This window comes from Myotis daubentonii, chromosome 2 (assembly GCF_963259705.1).
Source record: "Myotis daubentonii chromosome 2, mMyoDau2.1, whole genome shotgun sequence".
Classification (NCBI taxonomy): Eukaryota; Metazoa; Chordata; class Mammalia; order Chiroptera; family Vespertilionidae; genus Myotis; species Myotis daubentonii.
The window spans coordinates 47,397,328-47,412,867 of NC_081841.1; the positions used below are offsets into that span (position 1 = coordinate 47,397,328).

At 36.1% G+C, this 15,540-nt stretch overlaps 1 protein-coding gene across 3 annotated transcripts in view; it reads left to right on the forward strand.

The window, feature by feature from the left end:
* Positions 1 to 15,540, forward strand: part of ARID2 (AT-rich interaction domain 2) — a 213,173-nt gene that overhangs the window by 149,232 nt on the left and 48,401 nt on the right. For all 3 annotated transcript variants that reach the window (XM_059682644.1, XM_059682643.1, XM_059682645.1), the window contains 4 exons: positions 713 to 794; positions 4,860 to 4,994; positions 5,653 to 5,849; positions 6,086 to 8,937. In XM_059682644.1, coding sequence (XP_059538627.1) covers positions 713 to 794; positions 4,860 to 4,994; positions 5,653 to 5,849; positions 6,086 to 8,937 — 3,266 coding nt within the window. The remainder of the gene's footprint in view (positions 1 to 712; positions 795 to 4,859; positions 4,995 to 5,652; positions 5,850 to 6,085; positions 8,938 to 15,540) is intronic.

Here is a 15,540-nt window from a genome sequence, read left to right on the forward strand (position 1 = left end):
TAAGTTTAAAAATTATAAAATCATGCTGATTCAGTGGTGAAATAATATAATATAAATAGTTCATATAAATATGTGAGATTCATATTATATATAACGTACATGTTTATATTAACTCATATTTTTAATGTTTTTATTATTTCCTTTGTTATGTAGCATAGCATTTCAGCTTTAAGTTAATCTTATCTCAGAAATTTTATATATGCCACTAATAGAGTCAATATTCATCTTTTAAATTCAAAAGAGATATAATTTCTGATATAACCTGCTTCTGTAACTAAAGTGAGAGGTGCTTATTTACTGATAAGCTGAGCTTTGTGACTTTGGGTTAGGTATTGTAATCACTTTGAGTCTGAGTTTCCTTATCTGTACTCATCTCACAAAAGAGTTAAGAAAGATAATGTATGTAAAGTATTTAACCTAGTGCCTGACCCATGAGAGAAAGTTTATATTAGCGATATAATCCATATTATTGTTATTATTTGAATGATGGTAAGGTTAAAAAAAATAGTTCATATAAAGCATCTAAGACAGTGCTTGGTATAATATGTGCTCCATTATAAGTTTCTTTCTCAAATTGGACATTTTCATTATGTTTATATACCTTTTAAATAGGTATTCATTATGACTATTAATTGTTTCAGTATCCATGAACTAAATATGTCATATAATGACTAAATTTTTAAAAATGATGTAAATGTATTTTTTTCTTTAGCTTCCAGAGCAGTTGTAGCACAGCATGTTGCTCCACCTCCAGGAATAGTGGAAATAGATAGTGAGAAGTTTGCTTGTCAGTGGTAAGTGGTTTATTTCTATTAAGGCTTTATCTTTGGGAAGAATAAAGCAAAAGAGAAAAGGAAATGTATTTCAGCAGTCATCCTTTTCAATTATAATAGAATATCATTTATATGAAGAATGGGCAATATAAAACTATTTCACCTATATTTTGGAATTATTTGAAAGAAAAATATTTATCAGAATGTTCAGAATTATAATAGTCTTTGACTAGAATTGTATTAAATTACACCACCTAATTTCAGAGTAAAATTTGTGTTAAAAAATTATCTTTGACTTTGTAGAAAATAAAGTTTGTCAGATTGTAGAATTTGTTTTTCTCAAATTAAGGTTTTATTAAACGAAATTGGACTGACATTAAGAAAATAAAACTACATTTTGTTAAGTGTCTCATCTTTTTCATCAAAAGCAAAACTTCTTATTCATTGCTAGTTAATTTTTTCTTTTTGTGAGTAAGGGGAAACTAATCAAATGGTAGACTAGCAGTTTGTCTATATTGAAATGAGCAACTTTGAAAATAATATTTTCTTGAGAAGATTGAGTAGTTATATCTCAGCCATTTTCTGAAGGAAGGAAAAAAAAGTTCAATTTCATTTTCTCTTGGATAGTTGCCTCTACATTTATGAATTTTAACTTAATTTATTTAGAAGATTAACAGATTGAAATGAAGGTTATTTTCCTGTGAAGTATTACTTTTAAAACTTCCTTTCCTTGATCCCTTTCTCTATTCTCCAACATTATTTGTTTCCCATTCCATACTCTGTCATTCTGTGTTCCATATTTTTGGTGCTTTCATATCTTTGTTCCAATGACAATTTTCTCTAGACTTTTCTACTTTACTTAAATCAGGTTTATGGTTTTAAATATCTCTAATTATTTGCTTTCCACACGTTCTATATAGTTATACCATGACCCTTTATACTTGATGAATCTCTTCCAATAATGTTTGGAAATGTTTATCTTCTACATTGAAAACAAAAAAAGTTTTTTGTGTCTAGTTGTTTTGAAAACTCTGTACTCAAAGGTTTATGAAAGTTGAAAAAAGTATGTACTGAGAAACCAAGATGGCGGCATAGGTAAACACTGGAAATTGCTGCCTCGCACAACAACTTCAAAAATACAACTAACAGACAAAACGGACATCATCCAGAACCACAAGAAGGCTGGCTGAGTGAAAATTCTAGAACTAGAAGGAAAGAGTAAAGCACACTGAGACTCAGAGGAGGTGTGGTGTGGAAGTAAAGTGCAGAGGTACGGATGCACATGCAGAAAGGGCTGGCAGCTGAGGACACGGTTGTCTTTTTCAATTGGGAGGGCGTCTCAAGCTCCTGACTGCTCTGAACTCCAGTTCTGGGCAAGTCTCTGGGGACTCAGACTCATACAGGAGAAACTGGACTGTCTGGCATCGGTCGGAACTTGAGGGCGGCTTTCTCTCAGAGGTACTTGCAGCGATTACTGGGACACTGAGAAGTGGGGCCTCTTAGGGTAGGACTGAGGAGCAACCATAGCTGCTTGCTCTGCCCTGTTGATCCCCAGAGACCCCGCCCCACCCAAGCTGAGGCAGAGGCTTTTGCATTTGAAAGGCCTGGCCCTTTGCAGTCTGAAAATTACCTAACAAACTGCAGCTGAGCCAGACAGACCCAGAACATCCAAAAGAAGGCCCAAGGCCCCATAGCAGCTTGCATTGTTTCACAGCTGGGCTCCTGCTGGGTAGCCTCAGGCAGAGGCTAAATTAGCACCTCCGTAGAGATCTAAGAGCCAGTGTACCCAGTGGTCAGAGTGGGACCATCCAGATTACAACTCCTCAGATCCATAAGGGACACACTCAGGGTGCAGTCTCAGTGAGCACCAAAGCCCCACTGAAGCAAGTCTTGCCCCAGAAGGGTGTCTCCAGCACAGAAGTTCTCTCATTGCAGACACAGCTGATTCTCAAAGCCAATTGGCCTGGAGGTCAATTCCTCCCAATGATACCTACAACAATCAAGGCTTAACTACAACAAGACTGCACAAAGCCCAAAAAGAGGTGCACCAAGAGTGTCTATCTCAGGTAATTGGGGAGGCTGAACCACTGGGCCCTATAGGACACCTAGCACAGAAAGCCACTCTGTCAACACAGGGAAGCATAAAAAATGCGGAGACAAAGAAACAGGTCACAAATGACAGAAATGGAGGAAAGCAAACTACTGGCTATAGAGTTCAAAACCACACTTATAAGGTTTTTGAAGAATTTTCTAGAAACCGCCGATAAATTTAGTAAGACCTCAAGAAATCTAGTGAGACCCTGGAGGAAATGAAAAAGGACCAACTAGAAATTAAGCATACACTGACTGAAATAAAAAATATTATACAGAGTTCCAACAGCAGACTAGAGGATCGCAAGAATCAAGTCAAAGATTTGAAATATGTAGAAGCAAAAAACACCCAACTGTAAAAACAAAAAGAAAAAAGAATCCAAAAATATGAAGATAGTGTTAGGAGCCTCTGGGACAACTTCAAGTGTACCAACATCCGAATTATGGGGGTGCCAGAAGAAGAGAGAGAGCAAGCTATTGAAAACCCATTTGAAGAAATAATGACAGAAAACTTCCCCTACCTGGTGAAAGAAATAAACTTACAAGTCCAGGAAGCGCAGAGAACTCCAAACAAAAGGAATCCAAAGAGGACCACACCAAGACACATCATAATTAAAATGCCAAGAGCAAAAGACAGAGAGAGAGTCTTAAAAGCAGCAAGAGAAAAAAAGTCAGTTACCTATAAGGGCGTATCCATATGATTGTCAGCTGATTTCTCAATAGAAACTATGCAGGCCAGAAGGGAGTGGCAAGAAATATTCAAAGTGATGAATGCCAAGAACCTACAACCAAGATTCCTTTACCCAGTAAAGCTATCTTTCAGAATTGAAGGTCAGATAAAGAGCTTCACAGATAAGAAAAAGCTAAAGGAGTTCACCACCACCAAACCAGTATTATACGAAATGCTGAAAGGTATCCTTTAAGAAGAGGAAGAAGAAGAAAAAGGTAAAGATACAAATTACGAACAATAAATACACATCTATCAACAAGTGAATCTAAAAATCAAGTGCATAAATAATCTGATGAACAGAATAAACTGGTGAATATAATAGAATCAGGGGCACAGAAAGGGAGTGGACTATTTTTGGGGGGGGAAAGGAGTGTGGGGGTGCAGGAAAAGACTGGACAAAAATCGTACATCTATAGATGAGGACAGTGGGGGGGGAGTGCAAGGGTGGGGTGTGAACCAGGTGGATGGGAGCTATGGGGGGGGGGGGGAGAGGAACAACTGTAAGAATCTGAACAATAAAGATTTAATTCAAAAAGAAAAAAGAAAAAAGTATGTACCATATCCACTGTAAAATTTGTGGTGTTAGGTATAAATTTGGTCTTATAAATCTCAGTTGCACATTTCTGCCACTTCTGGGAGGAGGGGAGAGACTCATTTTGCCATTATTTTATCGTACTTATTATTTGATGCAGTTTACAAGAAACAGTTGTAAGTTGGCCTGTTATATGTATAAGTCCTAGAAAGAGTCCTATAAGGGTAACTAGGCCTCCAATCCTAACTTGTAGGTGGAAATCGCTTTATGAAAAAGACAAACTGAAGTTTGAAATAATCTATAAGAATAGATTTCTCTGAAGTGGGGAATGAGAGTGTATAGCAATAGCTCATAATTGGGAACTTCTGTTATATTTTGAATATTACAAGACAGGGACCTGAGTTTTATTTATTCACTAAGTAAAACTATTTGTTGCAGAATATTTGTTGCCAACAGACCAAATCTGTTCTTGTTGGAATATGAACACAGTTTTTATTTTGTTGTTAATGATGTTTACACTAAAATAAGTATGATTAAATAGTTAATCTCTTTATTTGATTTAGTCTGTCTAAAAGATAGCATGTATTTTTGCTAATAATATATGAAGCAGTAAAATTTGACTAGCCAGAATTATTAGTTTACAATACATTGCCTTCATGTGGTTGTAGCACACTTAAATATAGACTCTCCTATAGTGTATTACATAATGCAATTTATTTTTCTCCTCTTTTAGGCTAAATGCTCATTTTGAAGTAAATCCAGATTGTTCTGTCTCTCGAGCAGAAATGTATTCTGAGTACCTCTCAACTTGCAGTAAATTAGCTCGTGGTGGAATCCTAACATCAACTGGATTTTATAAATGTCTTAGGTAGGATTCATAGTTCTTAACTTTAAGTAAAGTTAATTTACATCACTTACAACTCTTCTTATTCTTGAGAAAACACTATATATATATATATATATATATATAGTTTTAAATATCTCTACTACTTAAAATTTCATATAATTAGGTTGTTAGTATGGTGGAAGTTTAAATACAGGGCAGTTTTGGACATCACATCTGGTGTTTATGTTTGAACATTATGAGGTTTATCAAAGAAAGAGAAGGAAGAAATTGAGTTTGCTTTTTTTCTGCCTACTTTTATATGTTAAAGACATGACTTTTGCCCTTTCTAATCTTTAATAATAAGCTATAACTAACACTCTTCAAATATTAAAGTTCTTTGACATTTTAGAAAATTCATAAAATAGGCATTGCCTAGATGCAGCTTTTTTGTTAATTATATATGCAGTAGAACTGTTTAAAACCCAATAATGTTAATAAATAGTTATTTTAAAAACTGGAGAATTGATCTTTTATATTTCTTTCTCTGCTTCCCACCCTTGCAGAATATAGCTGTTTGAGTCACACTGATTTATACCTAAGTAGCAGTGAGTAGATTGCTACTGTTGTGTAAACATTGTTAGAAGTTAGTGTTTTTTGCTAGTGTGCTAGTAATCAAAACTGAGTATTGTGTACTTTACAGAACGGTGTTTCCAAATCATTCAGTGAAGAGAGTGGAGGATTCCAGTAATAGTGGGCAGGCACATATTCATGTAGTAGGAGTAAAACGGCGGGCTATACCACTTCCCATTCAGATGTACTATCAGCAGCAACCAGTTTCTACTCCTGTTGTTCGTGTTGATTCTGTTCCTGATATATCTACAAGTCCTTCACCTGCAGGTAATAATTTTTATTGTTTTAAATATTACCAAGTTAATGAAATGTATATTGTATACATTAAAATGTATAACTTTTCCTTGTTTTTCCAGTAGCATTTTCTGTTATTTAATCATATAATGCAAAGTTGTTAGATATTAATTTCTTAAAACTATTTTCTCGTCTTAAGTAAAACAATTCCTACATGCAGCTTTCCAGTCATTTCATTATAAAGTTTGACTTTTCCCCTATATTTTCAGGAATCCCTCATGGACCACAAACTGTAGGAAACCATTTTCAGAGGACTCCTGTTACCAATCAATCTTCAAATTTGACTGCAACACAAATGTCTTTTTCAGTACAAGGTGTTCATACTATGGCACAGACTGTTTCAAGAATTCCACCAAATCCTTCAGTTCATACCCACCAGCAACAAAATGCTCCGGTGACTGTCATTCAAAATAAAGCTCCAATTCCTTGTGAAGTTGTTAAGGCTACAATGATCCAGAATTCTATACCCCAGACAGCCGTTCCTGTTAGTATTGCGGTGGGAGGAGGAGCTGCACAGAGTTCTGTGGTTCAAAATCATAGTACAGGGCCACAGCCTGTTACAGTTGTAAATTCCCAAACGTTGCTTCATCATCCATCTGTAATTCCACAACAGTCTCCATTACACACCGTGGTACCAGGTCAGATACCTTCTGGCACTCCTGTTACTGTAATTCAACAAACTGTCCCACAGAGTCATATATTTGGCAGAGTACAGACCATGCCAGCATGTACTTCTACAGTTTCACAGGGTCAACAGTTGATCACCACATCACCCCAACCTGTGCAAACTTCATCTCAACAGACATCAGCTGGTAGCCAGCCACAAGACACTGTTATCATAGCACCCCCACAGTATGTAACAACTTCTGCATCTAATATTGTCTCAGCAACTTCAGTACAGAATTTTCAGGTAGCTACAGGACAAATGGTTACTATTGCTGGTGTCCCAAGTCCACAACCCTCAAGGGTAGGGTTTCAGAACATTGCACCAAAACCTCTCCCTTCTCAGCAAGTTTCATCAACGGTGGTACAACAGCCTATTCAACAACCACAGCAGCCAACCCAACAAAGTGTAGTGATTGTAAGCCAGCCAGCTCAACAAGGTCAGACTTATGCACCAGCCATTCACCAAATTGTTCTTGCTAATCCAGCAGCTCTTCCAGCTGGTCAGACAGTTCAGCTAACTGGACAACCAAACATAACTCCATCTTCCTCACCATCACCTGTCCCAGCTTCTAATAACCAAGTCCCTACTGCCATGTCATCTTCTTCCACCCCTCAATCACAAGGACCACCTCCTACTGTCAGTCAAATGCTATCTGTGAAAAGACAGCAGCAGCAGCATTCACCAGCACCTCCACCTCAGCAGGTACAAGTACAAGTTCAGCAGCCACAAGTACAGATGCAAGTTCAACCACAGCAAACAAATGCAGTTGGTCAGCCTGCTTCTGGTGAGTCAAGCCTAATAAAACAGTTGCTGCTTCCAAAACGTGGTCCTTCAACTCCAGGTGGTAAGCTTATTCTCCCAGCTCCACAGGTTCCTCCCCCTAATAATGCAAGAGCTCCTAGCCCTCAGGTGGTATACCAGGTGGCCAATAACCAAGCAGCAGGTTTTGGAATGCAGGGGCAAACTCCAGCACAGCAGCTGTTAGTTGGGCAGCAAAATGTTCAGTTGGTCCAAGGTGCAATGCCATCCACAGGGGGAGTGCAAACCGTGCCCATCTCGAACTTACAAATATTGCCAGGTCCACTGATCTCAAATAGCCCAGCAACCATTTTCCAAGGGACTTCAGGCAACCAGGTAACCATAACAGTTGTGCCAAATACAAGTTTTGCAACTGCAACTGTGAGTCAGGGAAATGGAACTCAGCTAATTGCTCCAGCAGGAATTACCATGAGCGGGACCCAGGCAGGAGTTGGACTTCAGGTGCAAACACTTCCAGCCAGTCAAGCATCTCCAGCTGGACAATCATCTTGTACTACTGCTACTCCCCCATTCAAAGGTGATAAAATAATTTGCCAAAAGGAGGAGGAAGCAAAAGAAGCAACAGGTTTACATGTTCATGAACGTAAAATTGAAGTCATGGAGAACCCGTCCTGCAGACGAGGAACCATGAACACCAGCAATGGGGATACAAAAGAAAATGAAATGCAGGTGGGAAGTCTTTTAAATGGGAGAAAGTACAGTGACTCAAGTCTACCTCCTTCAAACTCAGGGAAAATTCAAAGTGAGGCTAATCAGTGCTCACTAATTAGTAATGGGCCATCATTAGAATTTGGTGAAAATGGAGCATCTGGAAAACAGAACTCAGAACAAGTGGACATGCAGGATATCAAAAGTGATTTGAGAAAACCTTTAGTTAATGGAATCTGTGATTTTGATAAAGGAGATGGTTCTCATTTAAGCAAAAACATTCCAAATCACAAAACTTCCAATCATGTAGGAAATGGTGAGATATCTCCAATTGAACCACAAGGGACACTAGATGCCACTCAGCAAGATACTGCCAAAGGTGATCAACTAGAAAGAATTTCTAATGGACCTGTATTAACTTTGGGTGGTTCACCATCTGTGAGCAGTATACAGGAGACTTCAAATGTGGCAACACAGCAATTTAGTGGTACTGATTTGCCTAATGGACCTCTAACTTCAAGTTTGAATTCAGATGTGCCTCAGCAACGCCCAAGTGTGGTTGTCTCACCACATTCTACAACCTCTGTCATACAGGGGCATCAAATCATAGTTCCCCACTCAGGATCAAGAGTGTCCCATTCTCCTGCCCTACCATCTGATGTTCGGTCTACAAATGGCACAGCAGAATGCAAAACTGTAAAGAGGCCAGCAGAGGATAATGATAGGGAAACAGTCACAGGAATTCCAAATAAAGTAGGCGTTAGAATTGTTACAATCAGTGACCCCAACAATGCTGGCTGCAGTGCAACAATGGTTGCTGTGCCAGCAGGAGCAGATCCAAGCACTGTAGCTAAAGTAGCAATAGAAAGTGCTGTTCAGCAAAAGCAGCAGCAGCCATCATCATACATACAGAATGTGGTCCCACAGGTAAGTCATTCTACTATTATATTGCTCTTTTAAAAATTCTGATCTGGAAACATTATTTTAGGGGAAAATGTACTATTTTTCTGTCTCACCTTGAAGTGTTAACTGTCAGGTTATCAATGTACTCAAGCTGTTGTTTTTCTCTGTTTTGTAATGTTAAACAGTTTTCAGTTGTTAAGCCTGTGTGCCACAAGAGGGACACTAGTGTGCCCCAATAATTTTTAAAACTTGTAATACCTAACTATTTAGTCAGGCGGACTGACCCTTTTTCCCTTAGATTATCAAATAAAAAAATGACATCGGCCGACACAATAGCCGTCTGGTGTGAATGAATCAAATTTATAACTCTTCTTTTGTTAAATGGGCCGCAGAATTTTAGGAATTAGTATATGTGTGCCATGAGATGAAAGAGGTTGAAAATCGCTGACTTAGCATATAGTTTAAAGACTCTATTTGTTATAAATCCAAATTAGTAATTCTGTAGACCCAAGGTGGAGAAGCACTTGTAATCTAATCTTTTGGAGAATTTTTGAAATGTAATTGTCTCTTGGAGTTTGGGGTGGCGTAGTGTTGCTGCTAAGAGTATTCCAAAAGGGAATTTCTGTATTTGATTTTGACACGTGTGGGCTTTTTTAAAGCTTTTTTCATAGTACCTCTGTAAAAAGGATGAATGCCATAAGAATTATCAAGTGTGTTCTTGTTGTATTTATGTATTGAATCAGTAGCCTTTGTTTTTTTAAAAATATTATTTACTAGTATAATTTCAATTTGTTTCAGCTATTTGATAATTTTAATTTTGTGTTTCTTATTCCTTCGCTCTACTGTCATGTTTCTGCTCTTCCCTTTTTAATATCTTCTATTCCATCTGCATGCCTTTGTAAAGAAATGTTTTCTAGGTCAGTGTTACTATATTGAGGGTTCAATTAGCCTATAAAGACTTTAAGGACAATCCTATAAGCTACTTCTACTGAAACTAGGGATTCATTTAACAGTTGTGTCTCACCTATTTCCTGGATCACTTCTCCTTCACTCTTTCTTAATTATTACTACATAGCCAGAATCTTCTGTGACTTGCCAACTCGACTAGCACTCTCCTGGCTTGGGTTTCTTCTCTGTGCTTATGATGATGAAAGCAGATCTGTGGCCATTATTAGCATTAGTACTAAACCTAGGTGTGGGGAAAGGAGAGAAAGCAAACAAAAGATGAAAGAACAGCCCCTAGCCAGTGATGGCGAACCTATAACACGCATGTCAGAGGTGACACGCGAACTCATTTTTTTGGTTGATTTTTCTTTGTTAAATGGCATTTAAATATATAAAATAAATATAAAAAATATAAATCTTTGTTTTACTATGGTTGCAAATATCAAAATATTTCTATATGTGACACGGCACCAGAGTTAAATTAGGGTTTTCAAAATGCTGACACGCCGAGCTCAAAAGGTTCACCATCACTGGCCTAGCTAGTTTGGCTCAGTGGATAGAACGTCGATGTGCCGACTGAAGAGTCCCAGGTTTGATTCTAGTCAAGGTATATGCCCAGGTTTTGGGCTCGATCCCCAGTAGGGGGTGTGCAGGAGGCAGCCAATCAATGATTCTCTCAAATCATTGATGTTTCTATATATCTCCCCCTCTCCTCTCCCTTCCTCTCTCTGCAATCAATAAAAATATATATTTTTTAAAAAAGATGAAAGAACAGAGGATCCCTTGCTTCAGAATAGTTCATCCATAATATATATCTTTGTTCATGTGAATGGATAAAGCTGGACAATGCTGCTCTGGGGGCATAATGAGATTGTAATCCATATGTTAGTATTGCTTAGATGTATTTCAGGGTACCTAAATACGTTAAGTATTCTTTAGTGGATGTTGTGAACATGGCAGTAATTAATATTGAATTTGGATGGAAAATACTAAATCATCTTTACTCAAACTTCTACAAATTGAGTTTTTTATTAAACACTAAAAAAATGTTAGTGCAATGTCTAGCATGTAATAAACATTCAATTAGTCGGGTTTTTATAATTTTCTTATATTTAATAATCTCCCAGTTCATCTTGATTATGTGCCTGCTGTTTATTCCCTGTATATTCCTTTATAATCCTAAATAGTTACTATAGAGTAAGCCAAATTAGAGAAAAACTGCATTACTGTGGAATTGTTTCAACCCTTATTTTTTGTATCTTTAAACTTTCAATGTGGTTATATTCCATAATGATACCTAAGTAACAAAAACAATAATACTAGCTAAGACAACAACCTGTGCTAGGAACTTTGTATTAAAGCATTTTCTCATTTAATTTTCACAACTCTATTAGGTAAAAATTTTAATTATATTTTAAAGATGAGGTCCCAGGACGTAAATAAGTCACCCATGGTCACCGACATGTTGACTTCATATTGGTCATCACAAATATGAAGTGGTACAAGGACTGAAACCTGGGTGTGTATCTGAAACCAAAACTAATTTCTACATTATTCTAAAAGGTTCCTTTTTAAATTCTAGAAAGCCCTTTTATATCTAACATACTCATTAATTGAACTATTATGATATAGGATGTGAATACCATTAAATGATAATTTTAGAACATTAATGCTAAAACTCTTAATACATTGAACTTATATGCATCTAATTTGAGCCATAAAAGTCATCCATTTATTCCTTATCTGGGTATTAAAATTGTAGTGTATTTCTAAAATTGGCATTTGGTTGGCATGTAGAAATTTAAATATTTGCTAGGAAAAAGAGATGTATACATGGTGTCTATGAGAATGAGAGTAAAAAACCAGCATTCTTATGAATAGTACTTAGCACAGTGCCTGCTACATAGTTATGGTGCAGGTAATATTTTGTCTTCCTGTATAGGATACTGTTAAAGATGACATCATAGGTTTCCTTTGAAGGGTAGACTGTTGGGCCTTCTTAAGAGCCTGCTAATAGCTCTGGCTGGTTAGCTCAGTTGGCTAGAGCATCATCCTGATAACACCCAGGTTGTGGGTTCGATCCTCAGTCAGGGCACATATGGGAAGCAACCAATAAATGGAATAGCAAATCGATTGATCTTTAAAATCAATCAATAAATTTTTTTAAAAAGAGACTGCTAAGAGAAAACCATTTTCATTGTTGCCCAGATTTTTTAAATTACTTTATATACTCTTAAAGTTGCATTTTAGACCATGGTTTAACACCATTTTACATTTGAATTTGTTCCTTAAAAGAGTAGATGAAATAGAGGATTTTAAATGTGACTTTTTTTTTTTTTTGCCAAACATTATTTTCACAAGTTTAAGGGATCTGGAGATGTTAAGGAGGCATCTGGACCCCAAGAAGGGATTTCCAGACTTGCAGAATGCTCGGGTATAGAAAATCTACAGGAAATGTCCCTGCTGAGAATGGCCACAGCTAATCCTTTCTAATATCATAGTTATTTCATTTTTTTGAGTTTATTCCTTCTCCTATTAATCAGCTGCATTAATTTAATTTCAGGAAAATTATAGTAATAGAGAACAATATGTGAAAATAAATTGTATGATCATAGATTTTGTATTTCAGTAGTATTTTAAATGAGTAGTTTATATAAATACAAAATAAATTATATTTACTTCAAGGCAAATTTTTTTATTCGTAGTTACTTAATTTCATTCTGTTATATTTGCTAGTTAAAGTGCAAGATACAGGATACTGTTTCTCAAAATCCTACCCTCTTCCGCTCTTTAGGAATTGATATCTTCTGAAGTTATAAAGAAAAAGGAAAAATGAATTGAAAAAGGAAACATTTTAGTTTACAAATACTTACCTAAAGACTTGTCTTTCTCAGGAGCATGTAAAACACATGTTGAACATGCCTGTATCTATTAATTTCATGGTCTGATGATATGCCAAATTCTTGTATGTAAAAACAGTTTACTTAAGAATGTGCCTATTTAAAGTATTTTTTATATGTTGCTCCCAGTTCCCTGTCCTTCACACATGAATCTTTCCTAAAATGGTACTGTGTAAACTGTGAATATTGGTATCTTCCTGGTTCCTTTCTTTGTGTATTAAACTTCTATGTATTCTCATCAAGAATGTAATTTATTGAAAATAGCACCATTCTTTATTTCTAAAATTGGTATTTAGTTGGCATATAGAAATTTGAGCTTAAAAAGTTACTCAACCCATCAGCAAGCAGATCTGTAGCCTTAAAGGGGCAGCATAGATCACTTCAGCAAGAATTGGGAGAAAAAGATTTGGGGTTTTTTTAGAGTACTAGTGTTCAAATTTGTAGACCAGAAGTACATAACTAAGGAAGACATTACCACTAAACAGTTTTTTTGTTTACATCTCAGTGTGTTCTTACAAGAGAGGCTTGGAATGTATTAACTTGGTTTCTATTTAACAAGAGAAAAAAACTTCATAGTTTAAGAAAATGAGGGAATGTTAAAGCAGGAAGAGCCTGAGATGTTATCTTGTACAAAATCCTCATTTTTAAGTGTTGAAGTAAATTTCCCACCTACACAAAGAACATTTGGTTTCCCCTGATTTCTATTGTTGTCTTAATTCTGTCTGAAGTTTTGTGTATTTAGACAAAGTTAGAGTAAATCTATTTCTTCTTCTCTACAAGTGTTTAGAACTATCTCTTCTTACTTCGTCATTAAAATGCACTTTCCCAGTTCCTTCGGTTAGATCTTAGATATCCTGGTGTCTGGTTTATTCATCATCTTATTTACCTCAACCAGTTTCATTTTATAAATGATTTCAAAATGTGTGCTTAGAATTGAACGAAGAAAAATTTATTATTTAATAAAGATGATTTTGAGAAAAATAGATATGGCTATAGTTTTTCTAACAGATTGAAATGTGTAAGTTTTAGAATAATCTAAATTTATTTTAAGGTCTTTCAAGTTTAATATTAATAAGAAAATAAGGATTTAAGAGCCTGAGATTCCAAGTTTTATATCAGGAAATAGTGTAAACGAGAATTTTCAGCCATAATTTACTCTTGAAAAGGTGATAAAGGAAAGCAAGATTATAATTTCTCATTTTAACAAAGAGCAATATGTTTGCCCAAAACAACAACAACACACCTGCTACATTAACTAACATTTTATGTTAATTTTACATACACGAAAATCACAGAATTGTTATAAATCTGTTGTGTAATTTTACTTTTCTGGTCACTCACTGGGAGGTGTGCCTTTTCTGCCTTGAAAAAAGAAGAAACTAATAGTAAAAATTAGCTCTTTCTCAATAGAGCAGAGCATTGATATAGAATATTCTTCGAGAGTAACCATTCCAAAAAACATCTCTTGGAAATCTACTTTACATTTACATTTCAGTTAGGGATACAGTTAATGATTTGGCAAGTCACTGCAAACAAGAATGTAAAGAAAAAGTAAACTTTTATATCCAGAAAGAAATGTATTTTGCATTCTTATGTAAACGACCTACTTCTTAACCCTTTGCGGTCCAATGTTATTTTTGGAATTCAAACAGTCTGGTCAAAATTAAATGACGGGATTGAATGTTGAACTTTTTAATGTTATTATTGCTCGACGTTGGACCTGCTCCTAGCGCCTGGTCTGTCGAGCCAGCCTCGAGGTTGGACCGAAAAGGGTTAAAACAGAATTTAAATTGTACTTTGAAAAATATGCAGTACAGTACATTGTCAGATACATGTTTCCAGCATTAATTTGTGTTGATAGACATTTGTAGTTGGTGATCTGTCACTGTCCCCAAAGCAAAATCAATCATCTTTCCTCCAAAATTTTGTTTCCCTTCTGGACTTCTCTATTAGAATAACAGTAATAGTAACACTTGCCATTTATTGAGAATCTAGAGCTAGGCTCTTCATGTATAATTTCTCTAGTCTTCCCATCATCTCATAAGACAGATTTTATTGCTTACACTTTATAGTCGAGGGAACTGAGGATCAGAGAGAATAAGCAGGTTGCCCAAGGTCACAAAGCTAGTTTAAAAGGCATATTGATGAACAACATAAACTGATGAACAAAAACAGATCCAGAGACAGAGAAACATCGATCAGATGCTCAAACCTCAGAGGGAAGGTAGGGGAGGGAGGGAATAAGGGGGAGAGATCAACCAAAGGACTTGTATGCGTGCATATAAGCATAACCAGTGGACACAAACATCGGGGGGAGGGGAGGGCATGAATGGGAGTGGGATGGGGAGGCAATGGGGGGATAAAGACACATATGTAATACCTTAATAAAGAAAAAAAAGGCATATTGAAATTTGAGTCCTGATCTGTCAAGCTGGAAAGTTCACATCTTATCCATGACACACCTGCATTGCCCTAACATGCATGTTTTTCATGCATTCTTAAGGGTGGGATCCTATTATAGAAACAATTTCATCATATCCTAAAGTGGATTGTTTCTCCTTAGAGCTTGGAACTCACAGTATTGTATGAATTTACACTTCTGAGAACTTTTTCAGCATTTTATTTTATTCCTAACTTTTATGCTATGTAGCCTTATATGTTTGTGTTTTGTCTATTTTTTAAAAAAATTATGACTTTTTAATCTGAGACTTTCAGAAATTTTAAACTAAACTTTACCCAACCATTTTCAATATTTCCTTATAAATGAACAAGTATATTTTCT